Source organism: Coregonus clupeaformis, chromosome 30 (genome assembly GCF_020615455.1).
Source record: "Coregonus clupeaformis isolate EN_2021a chromosome 30, ASM2061545v1, whole genome shotgun sequence".
Classification (NCBI taxonomy): domain Eukaryota; kingdom Metazoa; phylum Chordata; class Actinopteri; order Salmoniformes; family Salmonidae; genus Coregonus; species Coregonus clupeaformis.
This window is the reverse complement of record NC_059221.1, coordinates 2,325,848-2,348,482: the sequence shown is the minus strand read 5'-3', so window position 1 is coordinate 2,348,482 and position 22,635 is coordinate 2,325,848. Positions and strand designations below refer to the sequence as shown.

Genomic DNA, 22,635 nt, shown 5'->3' with positions numbered 1-22,635 from the left:
ATGCTGAATGATCTATCCAAAGTAAGGTAGAGATGTATGATGAGCTTTGTGATTTACATAAATTCACTGAAAACCCACACTAACACACAGTTATATTAACAGTATTGCACATTTCATGTAGCCTACTTTTGGCCAGCTAATAGCCTAACCACCGATCAAGCAACATTATGGACTAAACGTTCAAATCCTGTTGCTGCAGGATTATTTTGCTGTGACGATATACTGCAGGTCAAATGAAATTCCTACATCTGTAGTAAGGCTGTGTTCAACCAATGAAACGTACACTCTTAGAAACCTAAAAGGGTTCTTCAGCTGTCCTCATAGGAGAACCCTTTGAAGAACCCTTTTTGGTTCCAGGTAGAACCCTTTTGGTTCCAGATAGAACCCTTGGGGACAGCCGAAGAATCCTTTTGGAACCATTTTTTCTAAGAGTGTTGTACATTTCGTACTTCAGTGATAAGAAAACGTGGATCATTCAAGCTGATTTAACACAATCTTTCCTAACATGGTTTAACCCCTCCCGGTGTGCTGCTGACTGCCACCAATGAAGTACACAGGAATTCACATGGTAAGAGCTTTCTGGCACAATTCCTAGGCCATATACTCCCTCCTCGTTGTCCATGTCTTGCTCTCCCATTGTCCTGCCCTTCTTCCTGGCCCTCTTACGAGGCACCTAGTCGGGGTCTGCAATGTCCGCAGTGATACTGAATCTGGTCCCAGATCACGCTTTTTCTCCCCCTCAGTCGTTGCCCTCCTCCTCGTCTGCCTGACCGGCTTTGCCCAGTCGCTGGAAGCAGTGGACCATGGAGGCCAGGAAGAAGCTGGCTATAATGGCCACCACAGAGACTGAGATGCCCGAGAAGATGACAATGAGGATGTCCGTAAGGGAGAGGTAGCCCCGGCACTCCCGGAAACTGGCCTCAGAGAGCAGGCTCAGGGACATAAGACTCCCATCCATGGGGAGGGAACACTGCAACCCCTCCATACCTGAGAGAGAGAGAGAGAGAGAGAGAGAGAGAGAGAGAGAGAGAGAGAGAGAGAGAGAGAGAGAATATGATGTCATCAGTCTTGAACACAGTCACTCTATGGCCCAATCCCAAATCAATCCCCGGCCTACACACAGTGTAGATCTGAAATTATTAGAAATGTATAAGTATGGTCACATCTTAACAGGTAGCAGTGAAGGTAACAGCTTCACTCTAGCTTACATCTATCTATCCAGTCCTTTCAGGTCTAATTGCATGGTGGAGCTGACCTCCACTCTGATGACTGAATAAATACACAGGGGATTAGCTGTCCTGCCTGCTCACAGTACTGTGTCACTCAATGTCACTTTCAACTGTTGAAAAGCATGCTGACCATACAGTGTGGAATGGCACTGTGGTTGAAATCCACTAAGAATGTCTGGTCTGTGATATCATCTTACTGTAACAGTGTAAGTGAGGACACTGAGGGAACAGTTGGGTGCCATTGTTTTGCCTCAGAGTTGTTTGATATATTAGCTATAGCCCAGTACGCCTACGGAAGTAGCTACTGTGCCTGTTCATGTGTCTCACCATTTCCCACACATTGAGTCACATCAAGCCTCAAAAACCTATCCATTTGATCATTTGTGTTTAGTTATCCCACTTAAAGCATATTACACCATCATGAAAAGCTTGTCCCTTGGCGGTATCAAGTGACTGCATTACCATACATCAACACCTACATCAGGGTTTCCCAAACAAGGTCCTGGGGACCCTAAGGGGTGCATGTTTTGTTTTTTGCCCTAGCACTACACAGCTGATTCAAATAATAAAATAATCATCAAGCTTTGATAATTTGAATCAGCTGTATAGTGTTAGGGCAAAAACCAAAATGTGCACCCATTGGGGTCCCGAGGACCGAGTTTGGGAAACTCTGACCTACATGTACAGTAACACACACAGAGCTGAAAGGCCTACTGCATCTAGAGAAGTGCGTGGTCTTGACACATCTCTGTTATAGCTAGGTGATTTGGAGATAACACAATGCTTTTAACAGCCATATAAATACAGTACCGGTCAAAGGTTTGGACACATCTACTCATTCCAGGGTTTTAATTTATTTTCACTATTTTCTACATTGTAGAATAATACTGAAGACATCAAAACTATGAAATAACACATATGGAATCATGTAGTAACCAAAAATATATTTTATATTTGAGATTCTTCAAACTAGCCACCCTTTGCCTTGATGACAGCTTTGCACACTCTTTGTCACGATCGTCGAAATGAGTGGACCAAGGCGCAGCGTGATATGCGTACATCTTTTTAATGTGTACTTAGCAACACGATACAACAACCAAAACAACAAAATGAAACGTGAAGTCCTCGGTCATACACACAAACCTACACGGAACAAGATACCACGAATCACAAGTGCACAAAAGACTGCATAAGTATGGTTCCCAATCAGAGACAACAAGCAACAGCTGATTCTCGTTGCCTCTGATTGAGAACCACCCCGGCCAACATAGAAACACATAACCTAGAACAGAACATAGGAAACGAAACATAGACACTACACAAAGAAACTAACACCCTGGCTCAACATACAAGAGTCCCCAGAGCCAGGGTGTGACACTCTTGGCATTCTCTCAACCAGCTTCATGAGGTAGTCACCTGGAATGCATTTCAATTAACAGGTGTTCCTTAATTTGTGGAATTCCTTTCCTTCTTAATGCGTTTGAGCCAATCAGTTGTGTTGTGACAAGGTAGGGGTGGTATACATAAGATAGCCCTATTTAGTAAAAGACCAAGTCCATATTATGACAAGAACAGCTCAAATAAGCACAGAGAAACGACAGTCCATCTTTACTTAAAGACATGAAGGTCAGTCAATCCAGAAAATTTCAAGAATTTAGAAAGTTTCTTCAAGTGCAGTCGCAAAAAAAATCAAGGCAGGACCGCTACAGGAAAGGAAGACCCAGAGTTAACTCTGCTGCAGAGGATAAGTTCATTAGAGTTACCAGCCTCAGAAATTGCAGCCCAAATAAATGCTTCACAGAGTTCAAGTCACAGACACATCTCAACATCAACTGTTCAGAGGAGACTATGTGAATCAGGCCTTCATTGTCGAATTGCTGCAAAGAAACCACTACTAAAGGAGACCCATAAAAAGAAGAGACTTGCTTGGGCCAAGAAACACGAGCAATGGACATTAGACCGGTGGAAATCTGTCCTTTGGTCTGATGAGTCCAAATTTGAGATTTGCCATGTCTTTGTGAGACGCATAGTAGGTGAACGGATGATCTCTGCATGTGTGGTTCCTACCATGAAGCATGGAGGAGGAGGTGTGATGGTGTGGGGGTGCTTTGCTGGTGACACTGTCAGTGATTTATTCAAAATTCAAGGCACATTTAACCAGCATGGCTACCACAGTATTCTGCAGCGATACGCCATCCCATCTGGTTTGCGCTTAGTGGGACTATCATTTGTTTTTCAACAGGACAATGACCCAATACACCTCCAGGCTGTGTAAGGGCTATTTGACCAAGAAAGAGAGTGATGGAGTGCTGCATCAGATGACCTGGCCTCCACAATCACCTGACCTCAACCCAATTGAGATGGTTTGGGATGAGTTGGACCGCAGAGTGAAGGAAAAGCAGCCAACAAGTGCTCAGCATATGTGGGAACTCCTTCAAGACTGTTGGAAAAGCATTCCAGGTGAAGCTGGTTGAGAGAATGCCAAGAGTGTTCAAAGCTGTGCAAAGGGTGGCTATTTGAAGAATAACAAAATATAAAACATATTTAGATTTGTTTAACACTTTTTTGGTTACTACATGATTCCATATGTGTTATTTCATAGTTTTGATGTCTTCACTATTATTCTACAATGTAGAAAATTGTAAAAATAAAGAAAAACCCTTGAATGAGTAGGTGTGTCCAAACTTTTGACTGGTAGTGTACATGTGTTTAGTGCCAAGCTGCATTCCCGGTGTCTTTTTTCACTATCTAATTATGTCATGGGGTTGTTCAATGACAGACATGTATTTGTTCAAAATCTATCATTTGATGGTTTCATTTCAGAGACAAATAATAATGTTTATTTTCCAAAATGCTATATATCGGCCTCACTCGCAGATAAATAAGTAGTACTGCTAGGTTTTACACAGTCAAATGTAAGAAATAACGATTTAATAAAGAACTGTACAAATGATACGTCTGTGACATCAATATTTAAAACATGTTAAAAAATGTTTATTCAATACAGATCTGTTTGTAAAACATTTACATTTGACATTTTAGTCATTTAGCCGATGCTCTTATCCAGAGCTTCTTACAGTAAGTGCATTCATCTTAAGATAGCTGGGTGAGACTACCACATATCACAGTCAAATATACAGGATTATGAACAGTCCATTCCAGCTAAACAATGGATATATAGCTAGCATTTAGCAAAAAAACACATCTAAAATCTATGAATAAACAAATCTGAGAACAGTAATATTTTATACACAGATGAAGGTACCCATAAGCAATCATTTCTGATGAAAAAACACAAATGTGAAAGATTGGTGGATGTAGCGTTTTGGAAATTAACACTTCACTTATAAGTTAGGGTTCAAAGGGTTTTGTGATTGTTTTGTGTTCAGTTGCTATATGAAATGTAAGAATGCATAAACAGAGCATAAAGTATGAGTATTATAGTAGCCTACCCTACTTTGAGAGGATGAAAATAGACAGTCACATTATATCTTACTGCATGAGAATAACAGAAGTGTGCAGAACAAGGACGAGACCAATATTTGCGCTCTGGTGATTTGATAATATCATAAAAAGATACAATAATACACTATAACAGATAATAATGTAACAGTACAGTACCAAACTTCCTCATCAAATTATGAGGATAGATAGATTATACTGTGAATGATTTTACTGATAATGACAAGGGGCATCAATGGGGCTCTGGTTTCCTTGTAAACTAACCCAATCTATTCCACTAATACAAAGAGTCTGCAGATTTTGCTGTGAAGAGACAGAATCATTAGATCATTTGTTTTGGTTCTGTCCATTTGTAGCTTGTTTTTGGACACAGGTCCAGGAATGGCTAAAGGATTGCAATATTTACCTGGAGCTAACCTTGCAGATAGCAATACTGGGTGATCTGAAAAGTCATAGTCAATCAATCAATAATATAATAATACTTTTAGCAAAAATGTTTATTTTTAATTCACAATATGTAGAAGCAATGAGAATAGTAAGGTTCAGAACTTTTGTAAAACATCACAGTACGGTTGAAATATATATGGCAAATAGAAATCCTATATGGATGGTGTTAAGAGATAGATGGGAGGTATTGAATAGAGTTGAAGGATGGGACTAATAACAAATAACAACAAATAATAACAAAGATAGCTAATAATGTAAGCATACTGTGTCCATAATAAGTATATAGGTTGTATGTTGGGAGCTTTTGGGAAAGAGCACAGTTAGAAAGATATGGCATATAGAAGCAAACCGGATGGACATCATGAAAATGATCGGAGAGGTTGAGAGTAGAAGAAGTTCAGGAGCAAAAATAATAATAATAATATATATATATATATATATATATATATATATATATATATATATATATAATAGAATTATTGTAAAATTAACTCTGTCCATAAGGTGTAGATAGTAAGTATAGACCGGAAGTAGAGGCCTGGGCATTGTTGTTCACTAATTTACTCCAAGTAGGGAAAGGATGGTGGGGTTGAAAAGTAATAAAGGGGAGTGTATATATATATAAAAAAAACATGGGGGATTGGAAGTGATGCAGACAATTACATTGATAGAAGATACAATATATCTGCAATATTAAGCTGATCCATTCCCCCCAAAAAATTTTTTAAAATAAAAAATAAAAAAAAGAGTGTGAAAATAAATACATTATTTGTTATGTTTTCAATCAGTATTCGCTGTTTTTGAAATACGTATTTCAATAAAACATTACGTAATCTAAAAGCACATATGGTGCACCTCAGTCATGCTATAATAAAAGCAGTTTGGGGCGCTTCCATTTTAGCCTGCCTGTGTCTGTAGCTGCTGTGGCCAGCAGTCAGTAGACATCATTATCAAGTGTGTGTGTGTGTGTGCATGTGCATGTGCATGTGCGTGCATGCGTGTGTGCGTGTGTGTGTGTGTGTGTGTGTGTGTGTGTGTGTGTGAGTGTATATGTGTGGTGAGTCACAGTTAGACCAGAAGGGGTTTTCCACATGCAGAGGGACTCAGTGACCTCATCGCTCGGTGAAATTCCAGTCACGTGGCTCTCCTCTCCTCCTCACCACGCAGCACAACAAGCAAAGCTCAGCCCAGACACTGGCTCTTCTGCGCTCTCTCTCTGTCTCTGTCTCTGTCTCTATCTCTGTCTCTTTCTCTGGCTCTATCTCTGGCTCTGCACGCCACAGCCATAGTGTCTCGGTGTGGAGAGGACCAGAATACTACATTGCAAATAGATGGAAAGAGTCTGCATGGTTTCGGTGTTGGTGGTGATGGATGTGGGGGTGATTGATTGATTGATGGAGAAAGTCTGCATGGTTTTGGTGTTGGTGGTGATGGATGTGGGGGTGATTGATTGATTGATGGAGAAAGTCTGCATGGTTTCAGTGTTGGTGGTGATGGATGTGGGGGTGATTGATTGATTGATGGAGAAAGTCTGCATGGTTTCGGTGTTGGTGGTGATGGATGTGGGGGTGATTGATTGATTGATGGAGAGAGTCTTCATGGTTTGGAGAGAGTCTTCATGGTTTCGGTGTTGGTGGTGATGGATGTGGGGGTGATTGATTGATTGATGGAGAAAGTCTGCATGGTTTCAGTGTTGGTGGTGATGGATGTGGGGGTGATTGATTGATTGATGGAGAAAGTCTGCATGGTTTCGGTGTTGGTGGTGATGGATGTGGGGGTGATTGATTGATTGATGGAGAAAGTCTGCATGGTTTCAGTGTTGGTGGTGATGGATGTGGGGGTGATTGATTGATTGATGGAGAAAGTCTGCATGGTTTCGGTGTTGGTGGTGATGGATGTGGGGGTGATTGATTGATTGATGGAGAAAGTCTGCATGGTTTCGGTGTTGGTGGTGATGGATGTGGGGGTGATTGATTGATTGATGGAGAGAGTCTTCATGGTTTGGAGAGAGTCTTCATGGTTTCGGTGTTGGTGGTGATGGATGTGGGGGTGATTGATTGATTGATGGAGAGAGTCTTCATGGTTTCGGTGTTGGATGTGGCGGTGGGGATGGGTTGAGTATGCCTACATTGTCTGATGCTGCCTATAGACTTAACATCGTCAACAAAATCACTGCATCATATTTGACATGAGTATGCATAGTTTCCTATATTGATGTGTTATATATATACAGTGGAGAGAGCAAGTATTTGATACACTGCCGATTTTGAAGGTTTTCCTACTTACAAAGCATGTAGAGGTCTGTAATTTGTATCATAGGTACACTTCAACTGTGAGAGACAGAATCTAGAAAATCACATTGTATGATTTTTAAGTAATTAATTTGCATTTTATTGCATGACATAAGTATTTGATCACCTACCAACCAGTAAGAATTCCGGCTCTCACAGACCTGTTAGTTTTTCTTTAAGAAGCCCTCCTGTTCTCCACTCATTACCTGTATTAACTGCACCTGTTTGAACTCGTTACCTGTATAAAAGACACCTGTCCACACAATCAATCAAACAGACTCCAACCTCTCCACAACGGCCAAGACCAGAGAGCTGTGTAAGGACATCAGGGATAAAATTGTAGACCTGCACAAGGCTGGGATGGGCTACAGGACAATAGGCAAGCAGCTTGGTGAGAAGGCAACAACTGTTGGTGCAATTATTAGAAAATGGAAGAAGTTCAAGATGACGGTCAATCACCCTCGGTCTGGGGCTCCATGCAAGATCTCACCTCGTGGGGCATCAATGATCATGAGGAAGGTGAGGGATCAGCCCAGAACTACACGGCAGGACCTGGTCAATGACCTGAAGAGAGCTGGGACCAGTCTCAAAGAAAACCATTAGTAACACACTACGCCGTCATGGATTAAAATCCTGCAGCGCACGCAAGGTCCCCCTGCTCAAGCCAGCGCATGTCCAGGCCCGTCTGAAGTTAGCCAATGACCATCTGGATGATCCAGAGGAGGAAAGGGAGAAGGTCATGTGGTCTGATGAGACAAAAATTGAGCTTTTTGGTCTAAACTCCACTCGCCGTGTTTGGAGGAAGAAGAAGGATGAGTACAACCCCAAGAACACCATCCCAACCATGAAGCATGGAGGTGGAAACATACTTCTTTGGGGATGCTTTTCTGCAAAGGGGACAGGACAACTGAACCGTATTGAGGGGAGGATGGATGGGACCATGTATTGCGAGATCTTGGCCAACAACCTCCTTCCCTCAGTAAGAGCATTGAAGATGGGTCGTGGCTGGGTCTTCCAGCATGACAACGACCCAAAACACACAGTCAGGGCAACTAAGGAGTGGCTCCGTAAGAAGCATCTCAAGGTCCTGGAGTGGCCTAGCCAGTCTCCAGACCTGAACCCAATAGAAAATCTTTGGAGGGAGCTGAAAGTCCGTATTGCCCAGCGACAGCCCTGAAACCTGAAGGATCTGGAGAAGGTCTGTATGGAGGAGTGGGCCAAAATCCCTGCTGCAGTGTGTGCAAACCTGGTCAAGACCTACAGGAAACATATGATCTCTGTAATTGCAAACAAAGGTTTCTGTACCAAATATTAAGTTCTGCTTTTGTGATGTATCAAATACTTATGTCATGCAATAAAATGCAAATTAATTACTTAAAAATCATACAATGTGATTTTCTGGATTTTTGTTTTAGATTCCATCTCTCACAGTTGAAGTGTACCTATAATAAAAATTACAGACCTCTACATGTTTTGTAAGTAGGAAAACCTGCAAAATCGGCAGTGTATCAAATACTTGTTCTCCCCACTGTATATATATATATCAGCTGCCATGCTGCTATAGTTGGAATTATATTTGTGTGTGTGTGTGTGTGTGCGTGCGTGCTAGTGCTTACCTGCATATGTACATGCGTGCTTGTCTGCGTCCATGGGTGCATGTACGTTTGTGTGTGTGTGTTTGTGTATACGTTTGTGTGTGTTTGTTTGTGTATACGTTTGTGTGTGTTTGTTTGTGTTTCTTTGTGTATACGTTTGTGTGTGTTTGTTTGTGTATACGTTTGTGTGTGTTTGTTTGTGTATACGTTTGTGTGTGTTTGTTTGTGTATACGTTTGTGTGTGTGTGTTTGTGTATACGTTTGTGTGTGTGTGTGTTTGTGTATAAGTTTGTGTGTGTTTGTTTGTGTATACGTTTGTGTGTGTTTGTTTGTGTATACGTTTGTGTGTGTGTGTTTGTGTATACGTTGTGTGTGTGTGTGTCACTCGTAGAGCGATGGAGTGATGGAACATTAGTCTAGACCAGGGATGGGGGTGGGGCCAAAAATCTGAACTGATGATGGGCCACAGTGACTCACGGGTCTGCATATCCTCATCTATACCCACACCTGCAGTCAGAGCTGGCCCTAGCCTTTTGGGGCCCTAAGTGAAATTTTGTTGGGGGCCCACCCCCCCACCTTGCGACCAAACATTTTAGCGGCCCCCCTCTTGACAGCGGAGAGAAAACATTGAAGTTTTAGAGTTACTTTCCTGTAATTCTACACATTTCGCCATGGGGCGGAGAGAAGATTTTGCAGTTTTACAGCTAATTTCCTGCAATTCTACTCATTTTGCCATAGGGTGGAGAGAAATGTTTGCAATTTTGAATATGATATCTGAGTGAGGGTGACTAACAAAATCAATGGGGGCCCTCCAGTCGGTAATTTGACCAATTTTACTACAAGTTTAGATAGCTGGCTAGACTAACTCACCAATCAAATTTTTTAGCTGACATGGGCTAATTGAGTGACTGTCAATGACTCACATAACACGAGAAAAACTGCTGATGCACAAACAAAGTTCGAAATTGCACCTTGTGTATTCTACTATTCTAACTCTCAACATTAAGTTGAGTCCCAAGAATTGATCCTCGAGCCTACAGTTGCCCATCCCTGGTCTAGACAATGTCAGTGTCAATGGTAAGCTGTCATCAGTATCAAATTAAGTGTAGTAAAAAATGTATGCTGATTGTTCATCCTTGACCCAACAAGCACTAGAAACAGCACTTTATGGTGTGATTATACAGGTTACCGCTTTGACTCATTCACACACATTCACCTAAAGGCACCATTGTGAAATATCCTCAGCTACTGTGTTTTAAATGGGCAATCTGCAGTTCAAACAACAACAAAGTGGTTATATTCTTCAAGAATCAATGGGTATATATCTTATTATTTTTTAAAGATGTCCCAATCGCAGATTGACCCTATTACTGAGCTTTGTTGCATCTTGATGATACAGTACCTGAGAGCAGGCTACAATGTGTATGTGAAACCAGAACTTACAAACTCAATGAGTAAAGCTCAATAGTTTGTAAATGTCTATTTATGTTCTCAGATACTATACAGATCAAGACAATCTCAATCAGGAACTGACAGAGCAATGTCCCTGATAGCAAAGTGGGTAAAAGAAAGATGTTACTGTTTGGGTCAGTAGAATTACAGTGTCCAATGAAATTACAGTGTCCAAGAGAACATTTTGTTTTGGACTTATCCCACAAACCCAGTGACTGTGCGTGATTGAATGGTTCTGTGGAAGCGCCAAGGACAGCAAGTGATCCATTATCCTGTGCCCTTCACCCTCCAGTTTGTTCACAGTTCTAGTTCACACTCAGTAATTAAGAAGCATTTATTGTGATTAAGCCTCAGAGGGTCAGGAATTTAGTAATCAGCGATTAAAGGGCTAGTTTAATCCATCAAATCTTAATTTCTTATTAATGAATATACACTCCGATCCATGTTTCTGCTGCCTTGTCAGAATGATGACAAGATAATCATGGCATGCAACTAGTTTGTTCCCAAGGCAACGGGAAAGATTAAGTCTGCCTATATGTCAAATATCCTGTACAGCCACATGTCCTTTAGGGTAACATACAGTAGAGGTTTTCTAGGGTGAGCCCTACTAAGGCTGGAGCCTAAAGTTGCTAAGGCCTATAGCCTCCTGAGACCTGAGAAAAAAATTGTTGTTTGGGATTTATATATATTTTTTTACATAACATAAGTGTTTTGGGTGAAAAATACATGCTACCAATCATTTTTTGGGAACAAATATTGTTATTTTTATTGTAAGTGCAAAATGGTCCTTTGTAGTGGTCATTAGGATGTAAATATACACAAATTAACATTACAGTCAATGGGTACAGTCCTGTAGGTGAAAAACATAGTTGTGGCATCCAGGTGTCCACTACAGAGGACATTTCTTGATAAGCTCTTATTTAGCTCTTATTTAATGTTTAAAAAAATATTACACACTCCTGACAACTCACTTAACTATTCACTTACTAGAAAAATGTTGAATATCAAACTCACAAAAATGTTAATTAATAATTACACACAATTTTCAAATGTCCATAAAATGTGCTAATTTTGACGGCAGCCATTCTTTTAAGAACCAGGAAGATAAAGTCGTCAAGGTCACACCCCCACACGTGATATCAGTGAAAAGCCCGAATTCCAGAATGTCCTCTCAAAGGGGCAACAGGACTTAATACAGTGGCTTGTATGGCCTCAGAGATACGGACCAAGAACTGATGTCCACTAGAGAGGACAAAAATGAATTGCTGAGTCTCAGGAGGATAGAAGAGCACATAGAAAGCACCATAGTGTTGGTGTGTGTACTATATGTGTCTGGGCTCACCGAAGGCTAGGTGCTAATGTGCCTCACAGAATGTTGTTAGTATAACATTGTGTTCTGCCAGGTCACAGGTCACAGCTATTGAAATTAAATCCACTGTGAAGATTGTCGATGTGCCAATTTGGTAATTGATACGATCCATGGAACATCCCGTTGCTTTGATTAGCGTGCTGTAATAACATTGCTTGCATCCCAAATGGCACCCTATTCCCTATATAGTGCACTACTTTTGACCAGAGCCCTATGGGCCCTGATCAAAAGTAGTGAACTATAAAGGGAATAGGGTGCCATTTGGGACACACATATGGCTTATTTCAATACCGGTCCTAATTCCACCTGAAATAATATTGTGTCTTATTTGGACGGACCTTAATAAACTTGTTAGAACATGTATTTAGTAGCACTAGCCAGCTCTCTTGGGAAGCAGTTAAATGGATTCTTCGGGAGTCAGATTAACTTGTAGATACCATTTTTATGTGTATGTGTCCAGTATGAAGGAAGTTAGAGGTAGTTTCGCGAGCCAATGCTAACTAGCATTAGCACAATGACTGGAAGTCTATGGGTATCTGCTAGCATGCAGTTGGACTTCCACGCACAGAATGTCTGCTTCGGTCAGAGCTCAGCACTGTGCACCTACATGCAATGTGACGTGTTAGCTCTGGAGAATGAGAGTGAGCATTATATAATGCGTGCAATGACCTGTCAGTACTGCAAACAAGGAAGATTTCTGTAGACATTAATAGCCTCACTGTCTATACATATTGTAACACTACATAGTGTGGATCAGAAACTACATGTAATGCTTATCGTTCGTAATTAAATAAACAATGCAGGTATATTATGATCTATTAAGTGATTCAGATCCTATTGAATGTGATACCCTGGCCTCATATCTTTTTGATCTTGAAGATCTTATTCGTGATCTACTCCCTGTATATTTAGTCAGACAGTGTTTGAAGACGTAAACAATAAACACTCTTCTTGTTGCGATTACACGTAAACACACGCAAACACACACACAATCTGAGAACAGACTCTAATGAGGAATATGGTTAATTAATTATTCAGACACAATCTGGTATCTGGAATCTGGGACTCTCCAGTAGTCTACCACAAGTCTCTTTCTCTTTTTGTCATGCTTACCAAGATGTCTCAGAGTGATCTTATACATAACAACATTGAAGTGTCCATATCTATACAGAATTATCAGTAGTATGAGCAACAAGCTGCAATACATAAAGATGAGGTTGATAGCCAATAGCTGTTTAGATGATAGACAATTGAAAACAAAGAGGAGGAACCATATGTTATACATATAGCACATGGGCCAAGTAGAGACATATAATGTTATATACGTTACTGCATCTGTCTTTCAGTGTACTGTGAAGTCTTATATTATAATTCTATAACTGATTGGCTTAAGGTTGGATAGCTTATGAGTTGTTTGAATCAGAAATGAGTGGGCTGCTGGATTATGACAAAAGATTGGTTTTCTATGTCCTAGCACAGGCAAAGATGTTTTAACAAATACGTGCTGTTAAGCAGCTTACATACCCATTGGAAGCTTGTGGCAGTTCTCCGTGAGCCACACAAAAAGTTTGGCAAAGTGACAGTTGCACACCCAGGGGTTGCCCTCCAGGCGCAGCACCCGGAGTGAGGTTAGGGGCTCCAGCACCCCCACGTCCAGCCCCTGCAGGCCGTTCCTCTCCAGCTCCAGCTCCCGCAGCGAGGTCAGCCCCAGGAAAGCATCCTCTTCCACCAGGCTAAGGTAGGGGTTATTACCCAGACGCAGCTTGATCAGGCTCCGGGACTCCACAAAGGTCCCTGACTGGATCTCTGTCAGGTTGTTGCTGCCCAGGTCCAGGAAGACTAGGCGAGACGAGGTGCTGAGGGTGCCGGGCTCCAGCACCGACAGGGAGTTATTCCTCAGGTCCAGGTAGACCAGGTCGCTGTACAGAACCAGGAAGTCCGAGGGGATCCAGGGAATCCAGTTGTCGGAGAGCAGGAGGCGCCGAATGTCCAGGGGGATGGGGCTTGGGAGGTGGGTGAGACCTTGGCCCTGGCAGTCCACGGTGTGGTGGTCCGGACACAGGCAGCTGGACGGACAGTTGTGGCCCCGAGTCAGCAAGGTGGAGGAAAGCAAGGCAAGGAAAGGCTGAAGCCAGTTAATGCATGGTAACATTGTCAATGGGGTGAGAGGTGAGAGGGAGAGCAGGGGTTTAGATAGGGGAGGGGGAGGTTGGGAGGAAGTGGGTACAGGACAGGACAGGAGAGGGCACAGGGGAGGGGGTAGAGATCAAGGGGTGGGAGATTAAGGAAGGGGAGGGGGAAGCAAAAGGAAGAAAGGAGTCAATGTCCTGGCGCTGGCATCTTTCTTCCTCTTGGTGTGTAGTCTACAAAGGCTCGGCCATCGAGCGGCGAGAGAGATGCGGAACGATGTTTTCGAGGAGATCATGTAGCAAGCGGTCTGGATCGAAAAGCAGCCTGCTGGCTTTGAGGGAATAAGGGGAGGAGTGAGAGAGAGGGAGTGAGCGAGAGAGAGCGAGAGAGAGAGAGTAAGGGAGGGGGGATTAACACAGGGGTAAATAGAAACTAGCAAACCAGAGACGTGCGCTGGGGAGGGTGTGTGTTGGGAGCGAGGGGAGCGGGGGACGGGGGGGTGGAGGGCGATAGGGTAACCAGAAGGTGGTGTGAGTTGCAGGAGGGTCGACCCTCAGAGTCTCATTAACCCTGCGTTAGAACAATTAACGAGGGACACCGTCTGAGAGTCAGAAGAAGAATATACAGTGACACTCTAAGCATTGGAAGGCTAGACTCACTGAAAGCATGGGTGTTTATATCCAACCGTATGTGCTGGGAAGCTACCGACAGTGACTCGCTGTCCAAATGACGTCAGACACCCAACTCACATGTTGTGATGATGTCACATGGCTCGCAGAATCCCAGGAGGAATATAATCCTGACGACCATGATCCTTGGGAATCATCATCACATACATCTCCTCCTCAACTGTCCTCTGCCTCACTGTGCTGCACGATCCCGCCATCCCAGCTCTGTTGCCATGACAGCATGCTCTAAACATCCACCGTGGTGTGAAGCCGCCTGTGCAGCACAGGCAAATGTCCCAAAAGTGTCATTTTGAGGAACGCCATCACTTGACAGCTTGCCACAGCGGGGTGATGCGTTTGTCTCGTGCCTTCCCTGAGCAACAAGCTGAATGGCTGTCTCATACAATCCACTCCTGTAGCTTTAATGCACTATATCCTATACATACACAGTTAGAAAAACATACAGTACATCCACTGCAGTTTTAACACATCCACTGCAAAAACCCAATGGTCCTCAGAAATACTGTACCTTACACTAAGCAGTGTGTTCCCAATGGCAGTTACCTTACCAACGGCAGCTGATTTGCCAGCTGTTGTTGTTTACATGCTATTTACCTCTATGCTACAGTAGTCAGACATTATGTCCACAGACCTCAGTTACAGAAACAGAATTTATGCTATGTCCAGCAAGAGCATTTCCTGATACATCAAATGTTGCTTGTTGGGAATAGCATGTCACAGATATAGCTGTGGGAGGTAGGGGTGCTGAGGGTGTTGCAGCACCCCCTGAAATTGTTTTATTAAAAAAGCTAAGTTTTTACTAGTCCTGTCTTAGCAGACCAATATAGCCATCTGTAGCGCAGGCAACATTTTTTTCCAGAAATGTACTTGGGGGAGGGGGTGGAGAGGTCCAAAATAGGGGATGGGGGTGAAACTTATTTTAGTGTGGTTTTTTATTGGGCACAGGGGAGGGTAGTGCATTTTACCCCGGTTTGCTACCGGGCCATCGGGCCTTGGTATAACAAATATACAGTCACTAGTAAAAGTCTACACATCCCTTACACAGTCTTGACATTTTGCAGCCTTGAAGTTAAATAGAAAATGTATTAAATTAGATTATTTTCCTACCGATGTACTCCACATTTCCAAAGTGAAAGAAGAATTATATTTAAACAAATCCTAATAAAGATTTTTAATAAAAAGAAGATGTCTTGATTTCATATTTCTTTTGATTCTGACAAACTCCTCAGCCCCTGCCGGTGAAAGTCATTGTTTACGTTAGGGAGGGGGGTGCATTTTTTACAATTACACCTGAAGTTGGAGGTCCCTATAAGAATGGTAAATTCCATTGAATCCCAGTAATGGAGATGCACAGAGATTCAATGGAATTTTGTATGTGCCTATTTCTAATGTCTTCCTCTCCTGTCCCATTGGTCTAGAATAGATGATAGTTGGTTGTAATAGATGATTTTATGATGCAAAGCAAATTATTTAGATGCAGAGGACATTTCTATGCAAACAGACAATGAAGTATGATGTCCTCTCATTTCAATTCAAAGAAACATAGTTTAGGCTAACTCTCATCTTGGGTTACACAAGCTCCACATACAGGGCCATGCTGCAGAACTTTGGAGGGGAAGGTGCTCAAAGTGAGTTTGTTGTAGGCCTACTTAAAAATAGTCAAATTAACCCTTCCCTGTCCCTGACCGTGAGAGACAACATCCAACTCAAAAAGTAACCAGTGTGCCACTACTCATACTACCGCTAGGCGCCGGTTGTTTCTGCTTGTGCAACAGCAGGAGGATGAGTGCAGTGCAGCTGAATGAACGCTTGCGTGGGGGCAGAGGAGTGGGGGAGGGGACATTTCCCAAGATTCAAAAATTAGAAATGAGCGAGTTTGATGGGCAATTCTTTATAGAACAGGAGATAAATTAGATTAAAAGTTAAATAAAAATGGAAAGGGCACTTTACTTATAGTAGGGCAAAAGGGCAGGTGCTCAGGCACACCTAGAGCCCTATCTGTGCACGTGCCTGCATCAACATCAACTACAAATGTCATTGGCACCAACACAGAAATTATTATTGTTATTGACTAGTTGAACAGTCAGTATTCTTTAGTGTAAGTGTAGGGGGCTTTCCTGCAGGGGCCACTAGGGCCCTATGAAGTGAAAATAGGCTAATGTGTTTCCCCCCATGCAGTTCAGGTTTAGCATGTAAATAAATGTCAGTGTAGCCTGGTGTGTGGCACCCTGGGCCCGGAACAGCTGCACATACAGGGCTGGGAGGGAGGGAGGTGCCATGGAAAAGCATGGCGCCTCACTTTCCAACGGTCGTTCTCAAAGTGTCTGAAGCATCCAAGACAGTCGGGCCCAGCTGTCACTTCTTTAGTTGCACGTTGGCAGGTGTGACTCTGCCTGCTGGCTGTGTAGCAGGCCTGGGTGCCAGTCAAGGACAGACAGCTAGGGCCCGTAGGGGGAGTGCCACTGTGGAAAGTTAGACAGACAGACTCGTTCTTCTTCAAAAAGAAACCTGAGATCAACTGTCAGTCGTTCTGCGTGTACATGTGTTCGTGCGTGCGTGTGTCCAAACACCACACCTGCCAACTGTGAGACTTGAACAAGGTTGGCAGCTATGTGAGTCATCTTTTGTGATATCTGACTGAAGCTTAGCCACATTCTGTACTATCAAGAATCAGGATCAAGCTGCAGGAATTTGACAGACAAACAGACAGACAGGCAGGCAGGCAGACACTGGGCACTGGCACTTGGGCTTTCGAGGATGTCGTACAATGTGCCTTCTGAGAAATGGGATACACTTACCCAGATTATGTTGCCGAAATAAAGTAATACAGAAGTACTTGATCACAAGTGTCTTCAGCTGAGGAAATCTCTAGTCTAGTAAAGAAAGTTGCACCCACATCTGTTACATTGCCAGATGTACGTATACACTACTGTTCAAAAGTTTGGGGTCACTTAGAAATGTCCTTGTTTTCCATGAAAACATACATGAAATGAGTTTGAATAGGAAATATAGCAAAATGCATAGGAAATGTAGTCATTGACAAGGTTAGAAATAATGATGTTTAATATAAATTAGTCCCGTGTAGCTCAGTTGGTACAGCATGGCGCTTGCAACGCCAGGGTTGTGGGTTCGATTCCCACGGGGGGCCAGTATGAAAAATGTATGCACTCACTAACTGTAAGTCGCTCTGGATAAGAGCGTCTGCTAAATGACTCAAATTTAAAAATAAATAATAATTGTGTCCTTCAAACTTTGCTTTTGTCAAATAATCCTCCATTTGCAGCAATTACAGCCTTGCAGACCTTTGGCATTCTAGTTGTCAATTTTTTGAGGTAATCTGAAGAGATTTCACCCCATGCATCCTGAAGCACCTCCCACAAGTTGGATTGGCTTGATGGGCACTTCTTACGTACCATACGGTCAAGCTGCTCCCACAACAGCTCAATAGGGTTGAGATCCAGTGACTGTGCTGGCCACTCCATTATAGACAGAATACCAGCTGACTGCTTATTCCCTAAATAGTTATTGCATTGTTTGGAGCTGTGCTTTGGGTCATTGTCCTGTTGTAGGAGGAAATTGGCTCCAATCAAGCTCCGTCCACAGGGTATGGCATGGCGTTGCAAAATGGAGTGATAGCCTTCCTTCTTCAAGATCCCTTTTACCCTGTACAAATCTCCCACTTTACCACCACCAAAGCACCCCCAGACCATCACATTGCCTCCATCATGCTTGACAGATGGCATCAAGCACTCCTCCAGCATCTTTTCATTTGGTCTGCGTCTCACAAATGTTCTTCTTTGTGATCCGAACCCCTCAAACTTCGATTCGTCTGTCCATAACACTTTTTTCCAATCTTCCTCTGTCCAGTGTCTGTGTTCTTTTGCCCATCTTAATCTTTTATTTTTATTGGCCAGTCTGAGATATGGCTTTTTCTTTGCAACTCTGCCTAGAAGGTCAGCATCCCGGAGTCGCCTCTTCACTGTTGACGTTGAGACTGGTGTTTTGTGGGTACTATTTAATGAAGCTCCCAGTTGAGGACCTGTGAGGCATCTGTTTCTCAAACTAGACACTAATGTATTTGTCCTCTTGCTCAGTTGTGCACCGGGGCCTCCCACTCCTCTTTCTATTCTGGTTAGAGCCAGTTTGTGCTGTTCTGTGAAGGGAGTAGTACACAGCATTGTACAAGATCTTCAGTTTCTTGGCAATTTCTCGCATGGAATAGCCTTCATTTCTTAGGACACGAATAGACTGACGAGTTTCAGAAGAAAGTTATTTGTTTCTAGCCATTTTGAGCCTGTAATCGAACCCACAATTGCTGATGCTCCAGATACTCAACTTGTCTCAAGAAGGTTGTATTGCTTCTTTAATCAGCACAACAGTTTTCAGCTGTGCTAACATAATTGCAAAAGGGTTTTCTAATGATCAATTAGCCTTTCAAAATTATAAACTTGGATTAGCAAACGTGCCATTGGAACTCAGGACTGATGGTTGCTGATAATGGGCCTCTGTACGCCTATGTAGATATTCCATTAAATATCAGCCATTTCCAGCTACAATAGCCATTTACAACATTAACAATGTCTACACTGTATTTCTGATCAATTTGATGTTATTTTAATGGACAAAAAAATGGCTTTTCTTTCGAAAACAAGGACATTTCTAAGTGACCCCAAACTTTTGAAAGGTAGTGTATGTCCGGATTTGCTCCCAGTTTGTTTACATTTGATGGTTAAGAATGAAAGTACTCTCTCAGAAAGCACACATGGCCACACAATGACCCAGTGAGTGAAAGAACACTGTTAATGTACAACTTGGAATCAAGCCTTCTTAGTCTTGTATTTGGAAATGTAATTACAATATGATAAAAGACTAAACAGATGAGACTTCGGGCAAATGCTCACCAATTCCCTCCGAAAATAGCTTTGCAAAAACAAATAGACAAGCAACTTGACTGCTGACATTGTTGGACAAATATCCTAGAGTGGTCTCTACTTCCCTCTTGTGTTCAATGTGTTCTTTACGGTCTAAGCACCAGTTATTTTACAGTGAGGAAAAAACATTAAGTAGAAGACATGGTCAAATATAGAAAATAGTAAGTCATAAGATCTTTATTTGATGAAATATACATTTAATGCAAGATAAAGGGGAAAAGTTATTTTAGAAAATAAAGGTACTTTGAGACAGAATGTAACCAATATTTTTTATTATTATTGAAACAGTTGTACCGGCCTTCAGTTTGTTGTTGTAGTTGCTGTTTTCTTTTGTTTTGTCTTTATTTTATTTTATAAAATAGACAAATAACAGTATTACAAATAATTAGAATTGTTACATCATTCACAGGGTTACAGTCAATGTACATTTATACAGAAAACAAAACGTCCCAATGCAATCACAGTGGTTAGGCGGAGATTGGGGGACGGGGGACGGGGGGGACGGGGGGGACGGGGGGGACGGGGGTTGGGAGCGGAGTTGGGGTTTGGCAGACCAAGGATGGAGGACAAAAGTGAAAGAATGTGAAAAAGGTACTATAACGGTATAGAGGTACAGTAATAGTGCAGTTTTAACTTGGGACCAGCATAGGGAATGAGAGTTATTTTTTAACACCTAGAATGACAAATACTTAAATGTGGTCATATAGAGAGGGCACAACTATATTGACTTGAGGTTACAGTAGAAGCGTCCATTTTGGTTTATTTTGTTAGCAAATGGCATGCACTCAGAGATGGCAGGCTCTTTCTGAGTGTATTTGTTGACAGAAGCAAAAAATAAACAAATAAATATTTGTATGATTTGACAGTCTTCCTTCATTCACAAATTCAGATCTTGTATAGTCCATTGCCTCCCCACTTGTTATGCTAGGCCTATAAAAACAAAGTAAAATTGTGTCTGGGGCTATCCTATATGATCAAATAACAAAGCTTCCAACACATTAATGCACATGCTGTACCTTGATGAGAAGCTATGCTAAACGACAGATAATAAATTATAAGATGAGGACAATGTATCTGTGAAGAACTGCAGAGGATAGTATTTGGAAGAACATATCCCTATTTATCGAAGTGGGGAGTGTCTTTTTCCCCCAGAAAAGCAGAGTTTGTTGGTTGGGTAGCAGTAGTATAACATTTTAATAACACTGTTGTCTCATTGAGGTGTCTCCTAATTAGTACCTTATTTATAACTATTAAATGCTATGTGAGATGCCCTATGGAATGACTGATCATGATTTATCCATGAAGTGCTGAGACAATGGAATCATGCAGACACTGTAGCACTCAAGGAGCAGAGGTTGCAACAGCCTGGTTTTACTTGTCTAGTATCTTTTGGCTGCTTAGAAAAACACTTTTAAAAAACATTTTAAACGTTTTCCTGCTGATCCCTGAACCTCAAGTACAGTACGTTATGGACGGAGTATCAATGTGTAAACTTGTTGTGATTTGTGCTGACACAATAGGAGACCCTACCTCTCAGTACAAAAAAACTGAAGGCCATATTTTTTTTTAATGACCTTTCATCCATTTCTTTAAAAAGTCCCCACTTTTCTATGTGACGATTCATAAACACGTGTTCTAACTTTTTAAATAGTAACAGCAACAGTATATACATGTCAATATGTCCACCGTGTACGACCCCAGATTACGTGACAATTCACAGCTCCATACTGTCAATGGTGATCATAGGTAGCCGTATAAGAACAAACAATAAGCAGTGTTCTGTGAAGTCTTTTAAATATCAGCAGGCTCCCTTTCTAATAATTTCCCACCTGTGGAGCTTCAGAGGCTGCCATTTTGTGCAAGTACATTATAGTACACCTGGCTGCATAACCTAAGGCAGCCATTTTGTATGCACCATAAAGGGGAGGACAAGTGCTTCTTCATGACAGGACCAAAGTACATTGGTATTCACATGAGATCGTTTAAACATAGCGGAGGGCAAAGGGAAAGAGTAATCTAAACTTTGCACACAACACATTTGTAATGGAAGAATTCATGGTAGCGCCCATCCTACTTAACCATTAAGGTGCACATAGAAACATTTAAAAAACAACTCAAAGATTGCATGTAGCAGAACTCCAAAAAACAGTGAAAATGTCCGACATGGTTCAGTGGCTATGGCAACCTGTGATTCCCAGAAGAGAGAGAAACAATGGAGAGCCCCTAGCCTTTTGGGGGCCCTAAACAAGATTTGGTTAGCTGACATGGGCTAATTGAGTGACTGTCAGTGACTGACAATACAGTGAGCTCCAAAAGTATTGGGACAGTGACACATTTTTTGTTGTTTTGGCTCTGTACTCCAACATTTTGGATTTAAAATCATACAATGACTCTGAGGTTAAAGTGCAGACTGTCAGCTTAAATTTGAGGGTATGTTTCATATGTTTCTAAACACTTCTACATTAACGTGGATGCTACCATGATTATGGAAGGTCCTGAATGAATCGTGAATAATGATGAGTGAGAAAGTTACAGACGCACAAATATCATACCCCCAAGACATGCTAACCTCTCACTATTACATATAACATGGGAGGTTAGCATTTTTCGGAGGGGGATATATTTATGCTTCTGTAACTTTCTCACTCATCATTATTCACAATTCATTCAGGACTATCCATAATCATGGTAGCATCCACATTAATGTAGAAGTGTTTAGAAACATATTCGATTCTTATTTACAATAAAGTGACTCCAAAATTACACAATACATTATTTACCATTAATTTATATTGGGCACAAAATAATCTGAAACACAACCAAAGCAAACAGCAAATGCATCCAATAAGTTTGTAGAGTCACAAGCTTGATGTAGTCATTGCATGCTAGGAATATGGGACCAAATACTAAAATATTAATAAACAAAGAAGTGAATTTGTCCCAATACCTTTGGTCCCCTAAAATGGGGGGACTATGAACAAAAAGTGCTGTAATTTCTAAACGGTTAACCCGATATTGATGACAAATATCCTCAAATTAA

General features: G+C 41.8%; 1 protein-coding gene across 1 annotated transcript; it reads right to left on the bottom strand.

Annotated features, from left to right (window-relative positions):
* Positions 1 to 360: 360 nt before the first annotated feature.
* On the bottom strand, positions 361 to 14,309 carry LOC121545519 (leucine-rich repeat-containing protein 38). The gene is made up of 2 exons (XM_041856100.2): positions 13,370 to 14,309; positions 361 to 987 (listed from the first exon to the last, which is right to left on the bottom strand). Exons 1-2 carry the CDS (start codon positions 13,995 to 13,997, stop codon positions 740 to 742), a joined length of 876 nt encoding a protein of 291 aa, XP_041712034.1. The 5' UTR covers positions 13,998 to 14,309; the 3' UTR covers positions 361 to 739.
* Between the last annotated feature and the right edge of the window lie 8,326 nt (positions 14,310 to 22,635).

Excerpts from the sequence above, each read along its gene's own strand:
- LOC121545519 (XM_041856100.2), bottom strand. The coding sequence starts at position 13,997 with ATGTTACCATGCATTAACTGGCTTCAGCCTTTCCTTGCCTTGCTTTCC. Across the intron at positions 988-13,369 it reads CTGCCACAAGCTTCCAATGG|GTATGGAGGGGTTGCAGTGT; the intron begins GTATGTAAGCTG and ends TCTCTCTCTCAG.